Genomic DNA, 16,719 nt, shown 5'->3' with positions numbered 1-16,719 from the left:
TGGGCTTTGTTTAGGGAACGGCTGCTCCAGGGGCAGCCCAGGCCCACCTGGGCTCAGCCCAGCAGCACAGACCATCCCCAAATACACATGGTTTACATGAACACAGAGCTGCTTTGTTTGAATTTTTGATTTCCTCCTTCTCCATCTCAGAGCAAGACTCGCTGAGCCTGCAGCTTCTCACCCAGTGGTGTCAGACTCACTTAAATTACATCAACTCAAAACCCAGCCTAAGCTCAAAATCTCAGATTCTGTGATTCCAGTTTTACCTCCTGTACAAGGAATGAAAGCAGATGACAGCTTTTCTCTGGAAAAGGACAGAGCTGATGCACTCTGGGGCCAACCCCCATTGCTTCTCCCTGGGACCAGGACCACGCAGGGCAGGGACAGAAGTGGGGCAGGGAAATGGGATTTTCTCTTTCTCAGGACACTTCTCTGCAGGGACAATGCTGTGACCGAGCCAGGGGAGCTGTCACTGACACTGGCCCTCGCCCTGTCCCCTCTGGAACAGGGGCTGTGCCGAGGAAAGGGCTGCTGCCCCATTCCCACAGGAGAGCCAAAACCAGGGATGCAGAGCAGAGACTTTTCCCTGCTTTGGGATTTCAGCCACAGCCCCCCTCCCCCAGCCCAGCAGCTCACCACACTGCTCTAAAACTTATTTTCTGTTTCAGCTGAGGTATTTCCTCCCTGCTGCCCCAGCTGCAGCTCTTTGTGCACGGCCAGGGTGTCCCTGTGCCCCCAAAAAGCTGGATCCACAGTGCTGACAGAGCAGGATGGAGGGATCCCAGCTTCACACCACACCTCGGCCTGGGGGCTGCAGCCCTGCCTGCTGGGACACCAGCAGTGGGTGTTCCCTGCTGGCTGGGCAGAGCAGATGAGAAATCCCTGCCCAGCCCAGGCCAGGAGTGCAGCACACCCCAGGCCTGCTGTGGGAGCACCAGAGCCACTGGAAAAAGGGAAGTGCTTGTTGGGCTGTGCTCCACAGGGCTGGCAGGATAACATTCCTTGAGAGCATCCCTGTGGCTCCACAAGGCACCCCCTGACCCCAGCCCTGCTGCACTGGGACACTGGAGCACAGGAACTGCCCCTGGCTGCAGGACAGGGGTGGCTGCAGGGCTCCTAAAGCACCTCAGGGCTGTCCCATGACAGTGGCAATCAGCCTGCATGCCCAGGAGGGCTGGGAATGTCCTGGGCCCTGCTGGGGGATGCCCAGCCCCTCACAGCTTCCTAGAGAGTGATTTGTGATCACAACCAAGCTGCCTCCTGCCGTCCTTGGAAAGAGCTGGGAAGGCTCAGGCTGGGAAGCTGCTCTGCAGCCTTGGAGTGATGGCTCAGCCCGTTCCTGCTCCCTGTCAGCAGCCTGGGCCCATCGGGCAATTCCTGCCCCTGCACCATGCCCAGGCACACGGAGCCCACCCTGCCAGGGGTCCCAGCTCCCTGAACACCTCCCCAGGCTCTCAGGATGGGAGCACAGCTGCAGGGATGGCCTTGGGTGTGGGGAACGGAGCCACCACCCTTGGCTGCAGGCTCTGCTGGCCTTGCAGGAGAGCCCAGGGCTCCAAAGCCAAATGACCTCGTGGGTCACAAAATATCCAGCTTGGAAGGGACCCACGGGATGATCCAGCCTGGCCCTGCACAGGACAGCCCCACTCCCCCCCACGCCTGGGAGCGTTCCCAACGCTCCCGGAACTCAGGGAAGCCAGTGGGAGTCCTTGAGGGCTTCAGTTCCCAGCACTTTCCCAGACCCTGCTGCAGTCTCAGGGTGGATGCGTGCGGGGTCAGGATCAGGTCTGAAAATCTTGGCTGAGCTTGTGATTCCTCCCTGGAATTCGGTCTTGGGCAAGGGAAGCTGCAATAAGCACTTAATTTGTCAGCTCTTCAGAGAGGGACCTGCAGAACCCACCCAATTTTCATTGAATGCTTGTACTGCTATTTCTTTCTATTAACAATTTTTTATATAATCCTCGCACTTCATTTGGAAACACATTCCATATGTCTGTACCAAATTTTAGGCTAAAGAAATAGCTTAAAGCAGGGCTTTAAAAATCCAGGCTAAGTCAGCACATTACAGACTGAAAACCCCCACTTTTTTTTTGGCTGTTTTTCTTAGGTCACTGTGGAAGTCGCTTTAAATTTCATTTAAGCTTCTGCCAGCCAGACCTAAGCTTTTACTTTTATTCCTGGGAAAAACAAACTTCCTGGAACACGTTTTGTAAAAACAAGGAAAGGTTGAGCTTGGAGCTGAGCTAGCAAATCCAGGGAATTAGGCTGCTGACCTCTGGCCCTCGGGATGCTCTCGGAGCTGAATTTAACAAGGGAATTATCCCAGAGTCCTGCCCTGGGCTGAGGTGCCTCCCTGTGGTGTCTGGTCAGCAGGAGGGGATGGGATGGGATGGGATGGGATAATGGGATGGGATGGGATGGGATGGGATGGGATGGGATGGGATGGGATGGGATGGGATGGGATGGGATGGGATGGGATGGAGGGGGTGCATGGGGTGCATCCCCACTGACACAGCCACAGCTGGGAAAACTGAGAGAAACCCCCAAACCCCACAGTTTTCAGGTGTCAGCCCTGCTGCAGGCAACATCTTTCTCCTACATTTTATCAAAGCAGGGAGTCCTTTCTGGAGCATGCCTTTCCCGCTGACTCCTGCTGTTAATTAGCAGTTAATTAATTGCTCTCCATGCCTCACTCAGCAGCACCTCCTGGCCCCACCACTTGGATAGGGACTTACACGCTCAAATGACAGAGAAAATTGGGATTTGCTGCAATTGTTTCCCACATGGATCCCTTGTGGATGAACTCTGCGACTTGAAGAGCCACAAACAATTTCATTTCCTCGCTCAGAACAAGCAGGAGCACCACGTTTAATTGCCAATTAATAGAAATACAGGCAGCCCTGGATAAGGAGCCAGCAAACAGGGAGTGGGGCAGTGATGGTGTCTGGGACTGACCCCGTGTGGGCACTTCACCCCTTGGCCCCAGGCAGTGCTGCTGCCAGGACACGGGCTGGGCTCCACCCTGCTCCCAGGCACCTCTGGACACACACTTGTCCTCCAGCCAGTGCAGCCTGTGCCTCATCCCTCTGCAATTTCAAGCAGAGACACCTGTGGAACGGCTGTGTTTGCTGCTGGAGCCAAGAACTGGCCCCATCACCTGTCTGGGGCAGATTTGGGGAGCTCAGAGACCTCCCTGGTATCAGATCTGGAGAAACTGGCACGAGGGAACTGATTAATTCCCTGGCATGACCCTGATGAGCACCTGGGGCTGCCCTGCTCTGTCCTGGGCAGGGATGTGTCACCACCACCACCAGGTCTGCCGTGTCCAGCACAGCCACCACCCTGCAGTGACCAGCCGAGTGACCAGCTCCATTCACCTTGATTCCTCCTCCAGTACACAGCAATTCCCATTTTTCTGGTTTAAATCTGTCTGATCTGCTGCATAAACTGCTGCAGGCTTCTCCAGACCCCCATGCTGGCCTGGTGAGGCTCAGCTCCTTTCCATGACACCACAAACATTCCCAGATGAATGTCCCCAGCCTCTGGAGCATCCCAGGGAGGCACTGGGGTGCCCAGGGCTCTGAAGCTCCCAGGAGCCATCTAAGGACACCCTCACAGCTGGCTGCAGCTGTAAGGCAACAGCCACATTCAAAAATAACCTTGGTGGAATCTTCAATTAATTTATAACCTGGCAACAGCTCAGGACTCTGGTTCTAATTAATCCCGACCTCCTTTAATTGAGGAGCCGACTGCTGTGAGATGTTTGTGCTTCATCTGTTCCATCTCTGCTCCAAATCCATCTGATTATGGTTTGAACATTTGAACCCTGCAGGGGTTATTGGCACTTCTGTGTCCAGTGAGGACATGGCCACTCACAGAGCCAGCCTGGTTCTGCTGGTACAGGAGCACCTCGTGCCCGAGGAGGGAGAGGCTCCTGTGCTCCTCACAAAACCATGGATCGCTCCAGCCTGAGCCCTTCTTGTGCAGCAAAGATCCCCTAAAGCACAGGAAAGGGCTGGAGTTACATTTATGTCTTTCTGGGAGCCTTTGCCTGTGCATTTACACATCTGGGATTTCCTGCCATGTGAAAGTTTTGTTCCCCTTCATGCTTTGGCTGGAAACGTTTGTATTTCCAAAAGGCGTTTCCTGCCCTGGGCTGCAGCCAGAGCATTTATGTCATTTTTGATCCAGGATTTTACCATTTATTTGTGTGCTTCCTACACATCTCAGTGGTTATTCTGGTCCAGCCTTGGCTCCACAGCTCTCATCACCAAGCCTGGCACGGAAATTTTCCCCTGACCAAAACAACCGGAACCGCACATCGTGCCTTGAGCAGGGCTGACTCATCATTTCCTAAATGCAGGAGTGCCCCATGGCCCTGAAAATGCTCCAAAAAAGGAGCAGATTCATGGCTGAAAACATCCTGATGGCCAGCAGTGCCAGTGGCCAAATCCCAGTCAACCAAAGCCAACGCTCTGGAGTTGGTGTTGGGAGGAACACACTGGGCACAGGATGAACAAAAAGAGCTGGGAGGGTGGGACGGGTGTCGCAGGCTGCAGAGGGGACCTCAGGGATGTGTGCAGCAGCCATGGATCCAGCTCCTCCACCCCAGGCACCAGCTACTGCTGCCCCCCTGCCCCATCTCTCAGCCCTCCCTTTGGCCAGCAAACCTCCTGGAGCTCCAACAATACCTTCTGGGCAGCCAAAGAGCTTTTCTTTTACACAGACACATTAAAGAGATAAAGCTGATAAGTGACTGACACGACACACCAGTGACATCTAATCCCTCATTATACTGCTTTTCTGTAAGTGCTGTTAACCCCTGCAGTGCCCAGATTTCTGTCTCCCAGGGAACTGCCTGGTGCTTGGGATCGATCTCTCCAGTGAGTGGAAGAGGGAGAAGAAGCCAAGTGAGTGCCTGTGGTGTGGCCAAGCACTGTGGCTGCAGCTGGGGCAGGTAAATGACAAACAGGTCGACATGGGGCTGGCTCCAGGTGTGTCTGTCCCTCAAACACACCTGAAGATGCTGAAGAACTGCTGAAGAACTGCTCCTTTATTCCATCTTCTCGTGCTGGGCCCAGCTTGTTTCACAAGTCTTGTGTTCTGGGACTTTACCACTGAACAGTTTCCTGAGAGCTCCATCACTGGGTATTCCCCTGTGCCTTCCTTTTCCTGAACGCCCTGTTGCCTCTGGACGGGGTCCCTTGACCCCACGGGGTCCCTCGGGTGTCCCTGTGCTGGGTGACACTGCTGACCCCAACAATCCCATCCCAGCTCATGTCTGTGCCAGTAAAACCCTGCTTGGCCCCTTGAGGGATGGATGCTCTGACGTTTACAGACATTACCACATTCCCACTTAATCATCAACCAGCCAAGTCGGCCCCACACAACCCAGTCCCAACCGCTCTCTCCGCGTCCCCCAGAGCTCCCACCCCATTCCCAGGTTCTGCCTGCTGCTCACCTGGCTCGGGGCTGTCGCACTTCTGGGGGTTGCACTTCTGGGTGCTCTCTGGCCACGGCTCGTGGTCACACAGGCTGCTGTCCTCCTCGGCCACCCCCGTCCTGGTGTCCATGCACTTCACCTGGCGCCGCTGGATGCCCCCTCCGCAGGGCGCCGAGCACTGCGGGGACCGGGGCTCAGCCTGGGGGCAGCGCCAGGGCCACGCCGGGCGCACGGTGTGCCCCCATCCCCTGCTCACCTGTCCCCAGGAGCCCACCACCCAGGTGGTGCAGGGCTGGCTGTTGCAGGGCCGGGTGCTGTTGGGCCTCAGGCTCTCCTCGCAGCGCCCCGGCTCGGGGCACGTCACCAGCCGGGCCTGCTCCCCGCCGCCACACGGCTCTGAGCACTGCGGGCACACAGAGAGCTCAGCCCTGCACACAGCCCTGCCAGGGCTGAAGGGACGGCTCAGAGCCCTGCCAGGGCTAAGGGGACAGCTCAGAGCCCTGCCAGGGCTAAAGGGACGGCTCAGAGCCCTGCCAGGGCTAAAGGGGCTCCAGGGACAGCTCAGAGTCCTGCCAGGGCTAAAGGGACAGCTCAGAGCCCTGCCAGGGCTAAAGGGACAGCTCTGAGCCCTGCCAGGGCTAAAGGGGCTCCAGGGACAGCTCAGAGGCCTGCCAGGGCTAAAGGGATGGCTCAGAGGCCTGCCAGGGCCTGCAGGGACAGCTCAGAGCCTTGCCAGGGTCTGCAGGGACAGCTCAGAGCCCTGCCAGGGCTAAAGGGACAGCTCAGAGCCCTGCCAGGGCTAAAGGGGCTCCACGAGAGATGGAGAGGAACTGGGGACAAGGCATGGAGGGACAGGAGCCAGGGAATGACTGCCACTGCCAGAGGGCAGGGATGGATGCGATCTTGGGCAGGAATTGTTCCCTGGGAGGGTGATGAGGAGCTGGTATGGAGCTCCCAGCTGTGGCTGCCCCTGGATCCCTGGCAGTGTCCCAGCCAGTGGGACACAGGGCTCGGAGCCGCAGGGATGGCAGCGGGTGCCCCTGCCCTGGCAGGGGGGGCTGAGCGGTGCCCAGGCCAGCGTACCTCTCTCCAGGAGGACGTGTACCAGTCCAGGCACGGGGCACTGCGGCAGGGCAGCTGCGCCGGGGGCTGGCCCAGCCCGGCCTGGCAGTGGAAGGGCCGCAGCAGCCGCTGGTCCCTGGTGTCAACGCAGTGAACGTCCCGCACCTTGGTGCCCCCGCCGCAGCTCCTGGAGCACTGGGGAGGGACACACAGCCATGGTGGGGAGGGACACACGGCCATGGTGGGGAGGGACACACGGCCACGGTGGAGAGGGACACACGGCCACAGTGGGGAGGGACACACGGCCACGGTGGGGAGGGACACACGGCCACGGTGGAGAGGGACACACGGCCACGGTGGAGAGGGACACAGCAGCAACTTGGGTTGGGGTTGAGTTGACACTTGGCCTCCTTCCCCCTCTTGCTCTAGGCCAAGCCAGAGCACAGTCTGTGCAGCTCATCTGTCACTGGCACCCCTCTGAAACCAGCTGGCTTCCAGCTGGAACATGAGCAGTGTTTATGCCTTAAAGAACTGATGATCCCAAGGAACAGCGTCCACCCCGAGCAAGGAGGGCTGCTCCCCACCACCAACCCTACCGAATTCACCCAACCCAACTGCAAACAGCCCCTGGCAGGGCACAGTGGCCAGAACATTGTCCAGAGAGTGACAAATCATAGAACCACAGAATGGCTTGCAATGGACCTTAAAGACCACCTTGTTCCAAGCCCTGGGGTGGAGGGCTTGGATGGGATGACACCTGCTAGACCAGGCTGTCCAGCCCCACCCAACCTGGCCTTTCACCAAATCCCTTGGTTTAGCTTTTACAAATTCCTGACTTTATTATCAGACCAGGAAAAATGAAAACACTGTGGGATGAGCAGCTTAAACCCTGTGGCAAGCACAAACCTTTACCTACGTGACACACAGGGCAGGAGCCCTCCCCGAGAGCAGTGTGACCCCACACCTTGCCCCGCGGGTTTTGGGGACCCTCCCTCCCCGCAGAGCCATACCTTGCTCCAGTTGCCCACACGCCAGGCCGAGCAGGGTCTCAGGGAGCACCTCCGGGCGGGGACGGGCCTGTCGGCCGCGGGACAGCCACCGTCACTGCCGCTGCTGCAGCGCACCGGCCGCCACACCGCGCCCAGGCCGCACGTGGCCGAGCACTGCAACACAGGGAGTGCTGCTGTGTACCCCAAACACCCAGCTCTGCAGCACAGGGAGTGCTGCTGTGTACCCCAAACACCCAGCTCTGCAGCACAGGGAGTGCTGTGTACCCAAACACCCAGCTCTGCAGCACAGGGAGTGCTGTGTACCCAAAAACCCAGCTCTGCAACACAGGGAGTGCTGTGTACCCCAAACACCCAGCTCTGCAGCACAGGGAGTGCTGCTGTGTACCCAAACACCCAGCTCTGCAGCACAGGGAGTGCTGCTGTGTACCCCAAACACCCAGCTCTGCAGCACAGGGAGTGCTGCTGTGTACCCCAAACACCCAGCTCTGCAGCACAGGGAGTGCTGTGTACCCCAAACACCCAGCTCTGCAGCAGAGGGAGTGCTGATATGTACCCAAACACCCAGCTCTGCAGCACAGGGAGTGCTGCTGTGTACCCCAAACACCCAGCTCTGCAGCACAGGGAGTGCTGTGTACCCCAAACACCCAGCTCTGCAGCAGAGGGAGTGCTGATATGTACCCAAACACCCAGCTCTGCAGCACAGGGAGTGCTGTGTACCCCAAACACCCAGCTCTGCAGCACAGGGAGTGCTGGGCACCCAAACACCCAGCTCTGCAGCACAGAGAATGCTGCTGGGCACCCAAACACCCAGCTCTGCAACACAGGGAGTGCTGGGCACCCAAACACTCAGCTCTGCAACACAGAGAATGCTGCTGGGCACCCAAACGCCCAGCTCTGCAGCACAGGGAGTGCTGTGTACCCCAAAAACACCAGCTCTGCAGCACAGGGAGTGCTGTGTACCCCAAAAACACCAGCTCTGCAGCACAGGGAGTGCTGTGTACCCCAAAAACACCAGCTCTGCAGCACAGGGAGTGCTGCTGGGCACCCCAAAAACCTGAGCCCAGCTCTGCATCAGGCCAGGAGGGCGCTGGGTGAAGTGGGGCTGTGGGATGACGTGGGGAGAGGACCTTTCCCCTCTAAGCAGCCCCACATCAGGCAGTGCTCAGGGAGGGAAGGGGAGGAACACGCTCCTCCACAGCCCATTCCAGCTGTTCTGCTCAGGGTGGGACCAACCCCTCCTCTCCCTGCTCAGTGTTTGCTCCCTGGAGCATTCAACGGGGCACCCCCCTGGGGCTGGGGGTGCCTTTGGCGTTTGCTTACCGCTTGTTTCCTAATTAGCACTAATGACCCCATGCTGCCAGGAGAAACGTCCCAGAGCCAGGGCAGGGACAGGGACAGGTCTCACAGCCATACTGGCCCTGTCACACTGCTCAGGGGACTCACCACGTACCTCACTCCAGTTCCCGACCTCCCAGCTGGGCTTGGCAGTGGCTGCTGCGGGGGGCGACGGGGGGAGCAGAGCCTCCTCCTCCTCCTCTTCCTCCTCCAGCCTCTTCTCCCAGAGCAGGAGGGAAAAAGGGGTGGGCTGGGACAGCTCCTGCCCCCCGTCACTGGAGGCAGGGGTCCCCGGGGGTGCCCACGGTGAGGGGTCCCTCGTTGGTGTCCCTGGGGGTGCCCATGGTGAGGGGTCCCTCGGTGCAGGGACGCTGAGCGGGGTCCCATGGGAGGTCAGCTCGGTGTGGGGTGATGCTGGATCCAGGTGCTGGGACACCCCCTCTGTCCCCCATTTCAGGAGAGGTGGGCCGTGAGCTGGGGCTGTGGGCATGGCTGTGCCCAGGGCATCCTGCTGGCTGAGGCTGCTGGAGGTGAGCTGGGTGGCTGGCCCGGGCACGGCAGGGGACAAGGGCACTGGAGGGGGTGTTGTGGCCACTGGGGGGGTTGAGATGGGGGCTGTGTGGGCGTGGAGCTCTGGCTGGTGCTCTCCCTGTCCCACGGGAGCCCCATCAGCACCCACAGGAGGGGGACTCACGGCAGGGTGAGGGCTGCCAGCCCTCCCTGCCACCCCCCAGCCTGGGGTCTGCAGGGTGGGCAAGGCAAGGTGTGCCCTCTCCATGCCATGGGATTGCCCTCCTGCCCAGCCGTGCTGCTCGGTGGGCTGTGGGGCTGCACCATCAATGTCACTGGTGGTGGCCAGAGCCACTTCCCTGGAGTCCCCGTGGCTCACAGGGCCCTCGCTGTCCCGTGCTGCTGGCCCCAGGGACACATCCACCCCAGCTGTGCCCCAGCCCACGCCAGCTGGGTGGGGACCCCAGGGAGCAGGGACACCCTGCCCAAGGCTGCTGCTGCTGGGCACAGCTCTGTGGGGCTCAGAGTGGGGCACAGGCACCGTATCCTCCTCCTCAGCCAAAACTCCAGGGGTGGTGTAGCTGGGAGTGGCTGATCCCACATCCTCGGGGCCCATGCTCAGGAGGTCGTTCGTGGCTAAAGCCCCGGGCTCTGTGTGCTGTCCATCCACAGGAGCAGGGGTGTGCTCCTCCTCGGGGGCTGCCAGCTCGGTGGGCAGCTCCCAGGGCCCCTCCGTGCCAGCAGTGCCCAGCTCTGCCTCTGGCTCCTCGCCCTTGGGCTCCTTCTCTGTGAAGGGATAGTAAGACAGATCCTCGTGGAAGTTGATAAAGTTGTAATCGTAGTAAAAATCATCGACAAAGACATTTCCTTTCCTGGCTGAGAAGTCCTCCTCGGTGATGACGTTGACGTCATTGGACTCCGGGATGTTCGGGATCAAGGGGCTAAGTTTAGGAATGTGGTGGCTGGGGACGTAATGGATTTCATTGAATATCTCCCTGCTGGAGGAGCCGCTGCCAGACCAGTCGCTGTCCCATTTCTGGTGGCAGGGTGGCAAGGAGCAGGGCCTCTCGGGGCTGGGTCTCTGGGCAGGGTCGCAGGGGGCCCCGCTGCTGCTGCTGCTGCTGCTGCTGCTGGTGCTGCTGCTGCTGCTGCTGCAGTGGACTGCACGCCGCTGGGTCCCGTTCCCACAGCTCACCGAGCACTGGCAGGGGAAGAGAGAGGACAGGTCTGTGGGACAAGGCCAGGAGAGGTGCCACAGTGAGGGTTCCCTCTGTGAGGGCTCCACATCACTCTGCCAGCTCCCACCTGGCCCCGGACAGCTGCTGTGCCAGTCCCACCCGTGGGTACTGCTCACCCTGGCATGCACAGCATTACTGCCCAAATCCCCTCTGGGGCTGTCCCCGCTGGAGACCGTGCCAGAGCAGGGCTGGAGCTGTGGGGACTGTGCTCAGGGTGATCCTTGCCCTGCTTTCCAGCCAGGAACAGCTTTCCCGGGAGAGGGAGGCTGGGAAGGGCAGGGGTGAGATGAGCTAATAGGCCTTTCCTGTGACCTATTGCCATGAATTGCAGCTCTTCTTCTAGAAGAGCGTTCTTTGAAGCAGGGAACAACAACGTGGGTGTTGTCTGAGTAGGGAAAAAGCAAAGGTCAGGGAGGAGCTTTGCTGGGGACACACCATCCCCATAATGGGCTCTTTGAGATGGGTCAATACAAAAAAAACTGAGAAGCTGGAAAGGAGAACAGCAGCACTTTCTGCTGCATTTGGGGCTTGGGGCAACCCAGGCTTGTGAAAGGTGTCCCTGCCCACGGCAGGGGGTGGAACCAGATGAGCTTTAAGGTCCCTTCCACCCCATTCCAGCATTCCCAGGTTACACCACGTGCCCACCACCAGGCATTTCTGGAGCTGGAATCAAACATTAGCACACACCAACCCCTGTGAGAGGGCTGCGAGGAGCTGCTCCCCTGGAGAACACCAAAGCAGCCCTCTGACTGCACCAGCCCCTCTGGAAACTGCACAAAGCTGCACGTGCAGGGCTGCGGGCTCCTCTGAGGCACTGAGCCCCAGGGTGAGGCAGCCGTGGGCCCCCCGAACCCCAGAGAGCCCCTGGCAGGGCCAGGTGCCCCAGTGCCAGACGGGCACACTGCTCCTGCCTGGCTCTGCCCCACCCTGCTGCTACTGCTGACAGAAGGACCACGGCTCTGGGAAGCTCCCAAGCCCCTCCAGTGCCCCTAATTATGGTGGAAATGGAAAACAAAGAGGGCTCTCCCTTTAAATTAAAGGACAGAAAAATTTCAGCTCCTCAAAATCCCAAACACATTTTCTCCAGGGCTCACAAATCCACTGGTGCCAACACCACAGAGGCCAGCTGTGAGGGCTGGGGCTGCCCTGCCCAGCACTGACCCACCTACAGGCTGTAATTTTCCCTTTAAATCATTGCATCCATCTTTCTCAGCCCTTAATTGTGGCTTTTGGGGGCCCCTAGAAAAATATTTCCAACTTGCTCTCATCTAGCCTTCAAATCCTCTGCTCACATTTGATTCCATTTGCTCCTTAGCAACCAGCTCTGTTCCCAGGCTCTCTCCTTTCTCTCCTGATATTTGTCTTCACTCTGAACACTTTTGGAAAGGCTGTTTAAATTAGGAGTTATCATTTTCTGGTTGAAACCCTCAGCCTGTGGTTAAGCTGATTCACAAAAACACAAAAATAAATCAAGGCTACACAGAGTGCCACCATTAATCACCCCATGGAATCATTTGGTTGGAAGGGACCTTGAAGATCATCCAGTTCCACCCCTTGCTGTGGGCAGGGACACCTTCCACTGCACCAGGCTGTTCCAAGCCATGTCCAGCTGAAAACCCCATCTCTGCCCTCCTTGTGCCAAGCACAGAGCGTGGAGCTCACCCTGTGTGAGGGAGCTGCAGAGCCCAGGGCTGGGGCTGAGTTAAACTGCCCAACGCCCCCTCCCCACCCTGAGCCCCCTCCAATGACTGGAATTCACATCCATGGGGGCTGGGGCAGAGTTAAACTGCCCAACGCCCCCTCCTCACCCTGAGCCCCCTCCAAGCAATGGAATTCACATCCATGGGGGCTGGGGCAGAGTTAAAGTGCCCAACGCCCCCTCCTCACCCTGAGACCCCTCCAATGGACAGAATTCCCATCCACTGGCCCCACAGGGACACAGCCATGGATCTCTGTGAGCAGGAGCACAGCCATTGCTCTGGGGCAGGCTGAGGTGTCTGGGGACCCCTGTCCCCAGCTCCCACCCATTTGCAAGACACTGGGACACCCCCAAAGTCCCCTCTCACCTCGGACCAGTTGCCCACAGCCCACGGGGAGGGACAGGGCACCTCTGGGTGGCAGGGCATGGTGGCATCTGGCTTGGCGAGGTGCTGGCAGTCTGCTGGCTGCAGGGCCCTCTGCTCGTCCAGCCCCACGCTCTGGATGCACAGCACTGTCCTCTTCATCAGCCCTGCCTGGCCACACGTGGCTGAGCACTTCTGCCACTCGCCCACCCACCACCTGCAGGGGAAAAAGGGAAAGGGGAAGGGGGGAAAAGGGGGAGTGGGAAAGAGGGGAAATTAAGGGGAAAAGGGGGAAAGGGAAAAAGGGAAAAAAAAGGGAAAAAGGGAAAAAGGAAATAAAGGGGAAATAAAGGGGAAATAAATAAAGGGGAAATAAAGGGGAAATAAATAAAGGGGAAATAAAGGGGAAAAAGGGGGGAAAGGGGGGAAAAAGGGGGAAAAAAGGGGAAAAAGGGGAAAAGGGAAAGATCTCAGCCAGAGCAAGCAGCCGTGCCCCAGGACCCATCCCACTGCCCATCATGTGAGGCCACGGGGAAAGGAGGATCCCGAATGTGTCAGCCCAAGGTCTGGGAGCTGGGACAGAGGGTCAGGGATGGGACAGTCCCCGATCTGTGCCAGGGTTATGTGCACAGAGGCAGAGAGGAGCATCCTGCCAGGATGGCACCGTCTGCGAGGCTCTGCCTGTGGACAATGCCCTGCGGCGGTCAGACAACCGCAGGGATGCTGCCATGGACCCCCCCAGGGCCGGGAGCCCATCCCCAGGGCCAGGGAGGGGGAGCAGGGCGGGTGGCACCTGGCCGGGCAGGGCTCCTCGCTGCAGGCGCGCTGCCGGTCGTCGGGGCGCGCGAGCGCGTCGCAGAACCGCTCCTCCACCAGGCCCGCCAGCCTCTCCACGCAGTGCACGACCTGCCGCTGCACCCCTGCGGGTGGGTGGGCACTGAGGGCACCCCTGGGTGCTCACAGGCACCCCCGGGCACCCGCAGGCACCCCCAGGGCACTGGCACCACACGGGCACCAGCACGGCTTTGGAAACCGAACCCGACCACCCAGCAGGGCACAGGAGGCTCTAGGTGAGCCAGGAGAGTGGGGAGAAAATGAAAGCACCACTTGAAGCTGCAAGTTCCTTGGTGCTGAGGCTGAGATGGCCTGGCAGAGCCCTGGCACTGGGGCAGGATGGCAGCTGGAGCCGTGCAGGCTCGGAGCTGCACCGGCCTGGCAGCGCTGCCCGGAGCACACCCAGCCAGGAGCACTGCGAGTTCCGGGGCTGCCAAGGGGCAGAAGCTGGCTCTGCTGGCAGCCCTGCCCCAGCCCAGCTCAGCACAAAGCGCTGCCCAAAGCCTCGTGCCCCCAGTCTGCTCCCAGGGGTTTTTATGTGACCTCACCACACTGCCTCGCCCCGGCCTCTGTCCCCGTTCTGTAACACGTACTTGACCTGTGACATGGAGAGCTGTCACCACAGCTCAGCTGAGACTGACAGAACCCTGCTGAGCTGGGCTCTGGCTCAAGCACTTGGGAGCTCACAGGGCCTTGGGACTCACCAGAGGCTCACTGCGAGCTCTCCCAAGCCACATCTCATCTCACATCATCACTCAGTGCAGGAAGAGGGGCTCAGCCCTCCTCCAGCTGCTCACCCTCACCCGACTCCTGCCTCATTCACTCCTCTATTTCCCTTCTGTTCTGGAAGCCAAGCACTCGAATCATACAAAGAAAAGCTGGTTTTAAACAAAGGCCATGTCCTGGTACTCTGTGCTACCTAGAAAGCACAAGTGTCCTTGAATTCCCCTTTTTTCCAGTGCCAGCTGCTCTCGAGGAAGTGCTTGCTGCTCCCAGTCTCTCCTGGCAGAGCTCCAGAAATGTCCCTCTGCACCAGCTGCCCCAAAAGCTGCCCTGGGGACCCTGGGACACCCAGCCAGTGGTGCAGGGTGGCAGGATGGGGAAGCAAACATCCACACACGGACACCGTGGGGCTGTAAAACCCTGGATGTCCTCCCCCCGTGGAGAGCCCCAGCCAGGCGGGAGAGCAGCCCTTCCACACTCCCTGATTTCTCTAAAGCTCTTTTGTCTCCATCCCGTGCCGGGTAACAGGACACCGAGCCGGGAGCACTGATAAAGCCCTGGGGTTCCTGTGGAGCACCGTGGGCATGACCTCAGCACATGTCCCTTTCTTCTGCCCCTAGGAGCCCCTGAAACCCAAGACCCAGGAATTTCCAAGGCTCCCCTGCTCGGAGGGGGAGTCCCGGGGCTGCACTCACCTGTCCCACAGGTGGCCGTGCAGGTGGTCCAGGAGCCAAAGCGCCACAGGAACTCGGGCTGCTCGATCTCGTTCTCGCTGTCGGCCGGGCGCTGGATCGTGTACTGGTACCTCACCCCGGGGTTGGTCTCCTGGAACAGCAGCTGGGGACATGGGGACAGGGTGAACAGCAGCTGGGGGACACGGGGACAGGGTGAACAGCAGCTGGGGGACACGGGGGACAGGCAGGGGGTAGTCAGGCAGGGCAGAGGGGGTGGTACTGCACCAGGGGCCTCTCAGGGTGAAGGAGCTGCCCAGCAGGGCCAGAAGGACGTGGCCCTGTGCCCAACTCCCCAGCAGAGCTGGATGGCACCTGGAGTAGCTCAGTTTGTGGAAGGGGTCTCTGCCCACGGGTGGAATTTCCTACGCTGCCTCCCATCCAGAGGGGCTCCTGCTGCTGCTGTGGTTGACACAAGCCCTCTGGCAGCGCCTCCTGCACCCACGCTCGCGAGGGCCAGGAGTTCATCCCTGTTTTTCTTAGCCTAAGCACTCCCATTATTGCCAAAGCTTTGTTGTTCTTGGAGCTTTGGCAGGAGCCAGGGCGTCTTTCCAAAACCTCTCCGTGAATATCGAAACGTTGTTGTCCACAGGTTTTAATTAGCTTATGAATCCCAGAAAGTGATTTGTGGGTGCTGAGCACGCCAGCATTCTCATTAACAGTGTCAGCATTCCCATTAACTTCCCTTGGCAGCAGCGGGCCCAGGATCCTGCTCACATCCCACCCCGAGCTGCTGCTGAAGGAAAGGCAGAAGGAGATTGTGGCTGCTCGGGGTGGCTGAGCTCTGAGTGAGCCTGTGCAAGGCAGGGATGTTCTGCTGGCTGGGCCATGACTGCCAGGGCAGGGGGATCTGGGGGTCCATGGGGTGCAGCTCCGTGGCCACCACCACCTCTGCACCACACCTGGCACCACGAGGGATGTCAGCCTGGTGCCAGCTGTGCCACCACGTGTGGGATGACTCCCACTGGTTTCTGCAGAGGAAGGCTTGGCCTCACGGTCACAAGGACACTGACTCCAGCAGCTCTGCATGAGCTGGCAGCTCCCTCACTCCTGACTGTCCAGCCCAGCCAGAAGCACCGGGGGCTCTTTCCCTGCTGGTGATAAGATAGGGGAAAGGCCTCAGGAAACGGCTCTTTCTCCTCACACTCCCTCTCTGGGTAAATATTCTGCGGAATGCTGCAAAGGGGATGAGGCTCAGCTGCAAGTGGTGTGGGCTGGAAACATCCCCGGGCTGGCAGCGTGTGCTTGGCTGCCCCAGCTCCCAGAGAAACAAACCCTGAGGAGGGGCAGAGCCCATGCCCTGGATGCAGGGAGGGCCGTGAGGGGCCATGGCAGCTCAGCCCAAGGAGGGCAGGATCCATCCTACCTGGATCCACACGGGCTCCACGGTGGGCCCCGGAGAGGTGAGGTTCTCCCAGTTCCCTGTCCTCTTGTAGGTGAAGGTGGTGCCTGCCACCCTGTAGTCCCCGTTCCACTGGATGGTCCAGCCACCATTCAGGAAATATTTCTCCGGGTCCTCGCTCCGCAGCGCCAGGAAATTCCCAGCTTCTGCCACCTCCTCAATCCGGATCTCCCGGGCTCCCACGGGGATAATCCCAATGTCCACATAACCTGGGAATGGAACCACGCGTTGGTCTTGGGGGAGTCAGAGGTGTGTGAGATGATTTTTGTCCTTGGGTGGGTGCCTTGTCCCCTGGGTGCCAGCACTGTGCCAATCCCTACACCTCTGTAAGGCACCAGCGGGCACCAAGCCCTGCCCTGAGCCCACCT

At 59.4% G+C, this 16,719-nt stretch overlaps 1 protein-coding gene across 3 annotated transcripts in view; it reads right to left on the bottom strand.

Moving 5' to 3' along the window:
- The window catches only part of ADAMTS7 (ADAM metallopeptidase with thrombospondin type 1 motif 7), a 35,071-nt gene that overhangs the window by 2,904 nt on the left and 15,448 nt on the right, over window positions 1–16,719 (bottom strand). For all 3 annotated transcript variants that reach the window (XM_064388774.1, XM_064388775.1, XM_064388776.1), the window contains 9 exons: window positions 16,316–16,560; window positions 14,914–15,055; window positions 13,455–13,581; window positions 12,665–12,878; window positions 8,966–10,561; window positions 7,516–7,668; window positions 6,527–6,700; window positions 5,700–5,846; window positions 5,462–5,621 (listed from right to left, as the gene is read on the bottom strand). In XM_064388774.1, the coding sequence (XP_064244844.1) occupies window positions 5,462–5,621; window positions 5,700–5,846; window positions 6,527–6,700; window positions 7,516–7,668; window positions 8,966–10,561; window positions 12,665–12,878; window positions 13,455–13,581; window positions 14,914–15,055; window positions 16,316–16,560 (2,958 nt within the window). The remainder of the gene's footprint in view (window positions 1–5,461; window positions 5,622–5,699; window positions 5,847–6,526; window positions 6,701–7,515; window positions 7,669–8,965; window positions 10,562–12,664; window positions 12,879–13,454; window positions 13,582–14,913; window positions 15,056–16,315; window positions 16,561–16,719) is intronic.

The sequence above is a fragment of the Passer domesticus genome, chromosome 14, assembly GCF_036417665.1.
Source record: "Passer domesticus isolate bPasDom1 chromosome 14, bPasDom1.hap1, whole genome shotgun sequence".
In the NCBI taxonomy this organism is placed as follows: Eukaryota; Metazoa; Chordata; class Aves; order Passeriformes; family Passeridae; genus Passer; species Passer domesticus.
This window is presented reverse-complemented; position numbering and strand designations above follow the sequence as displayed.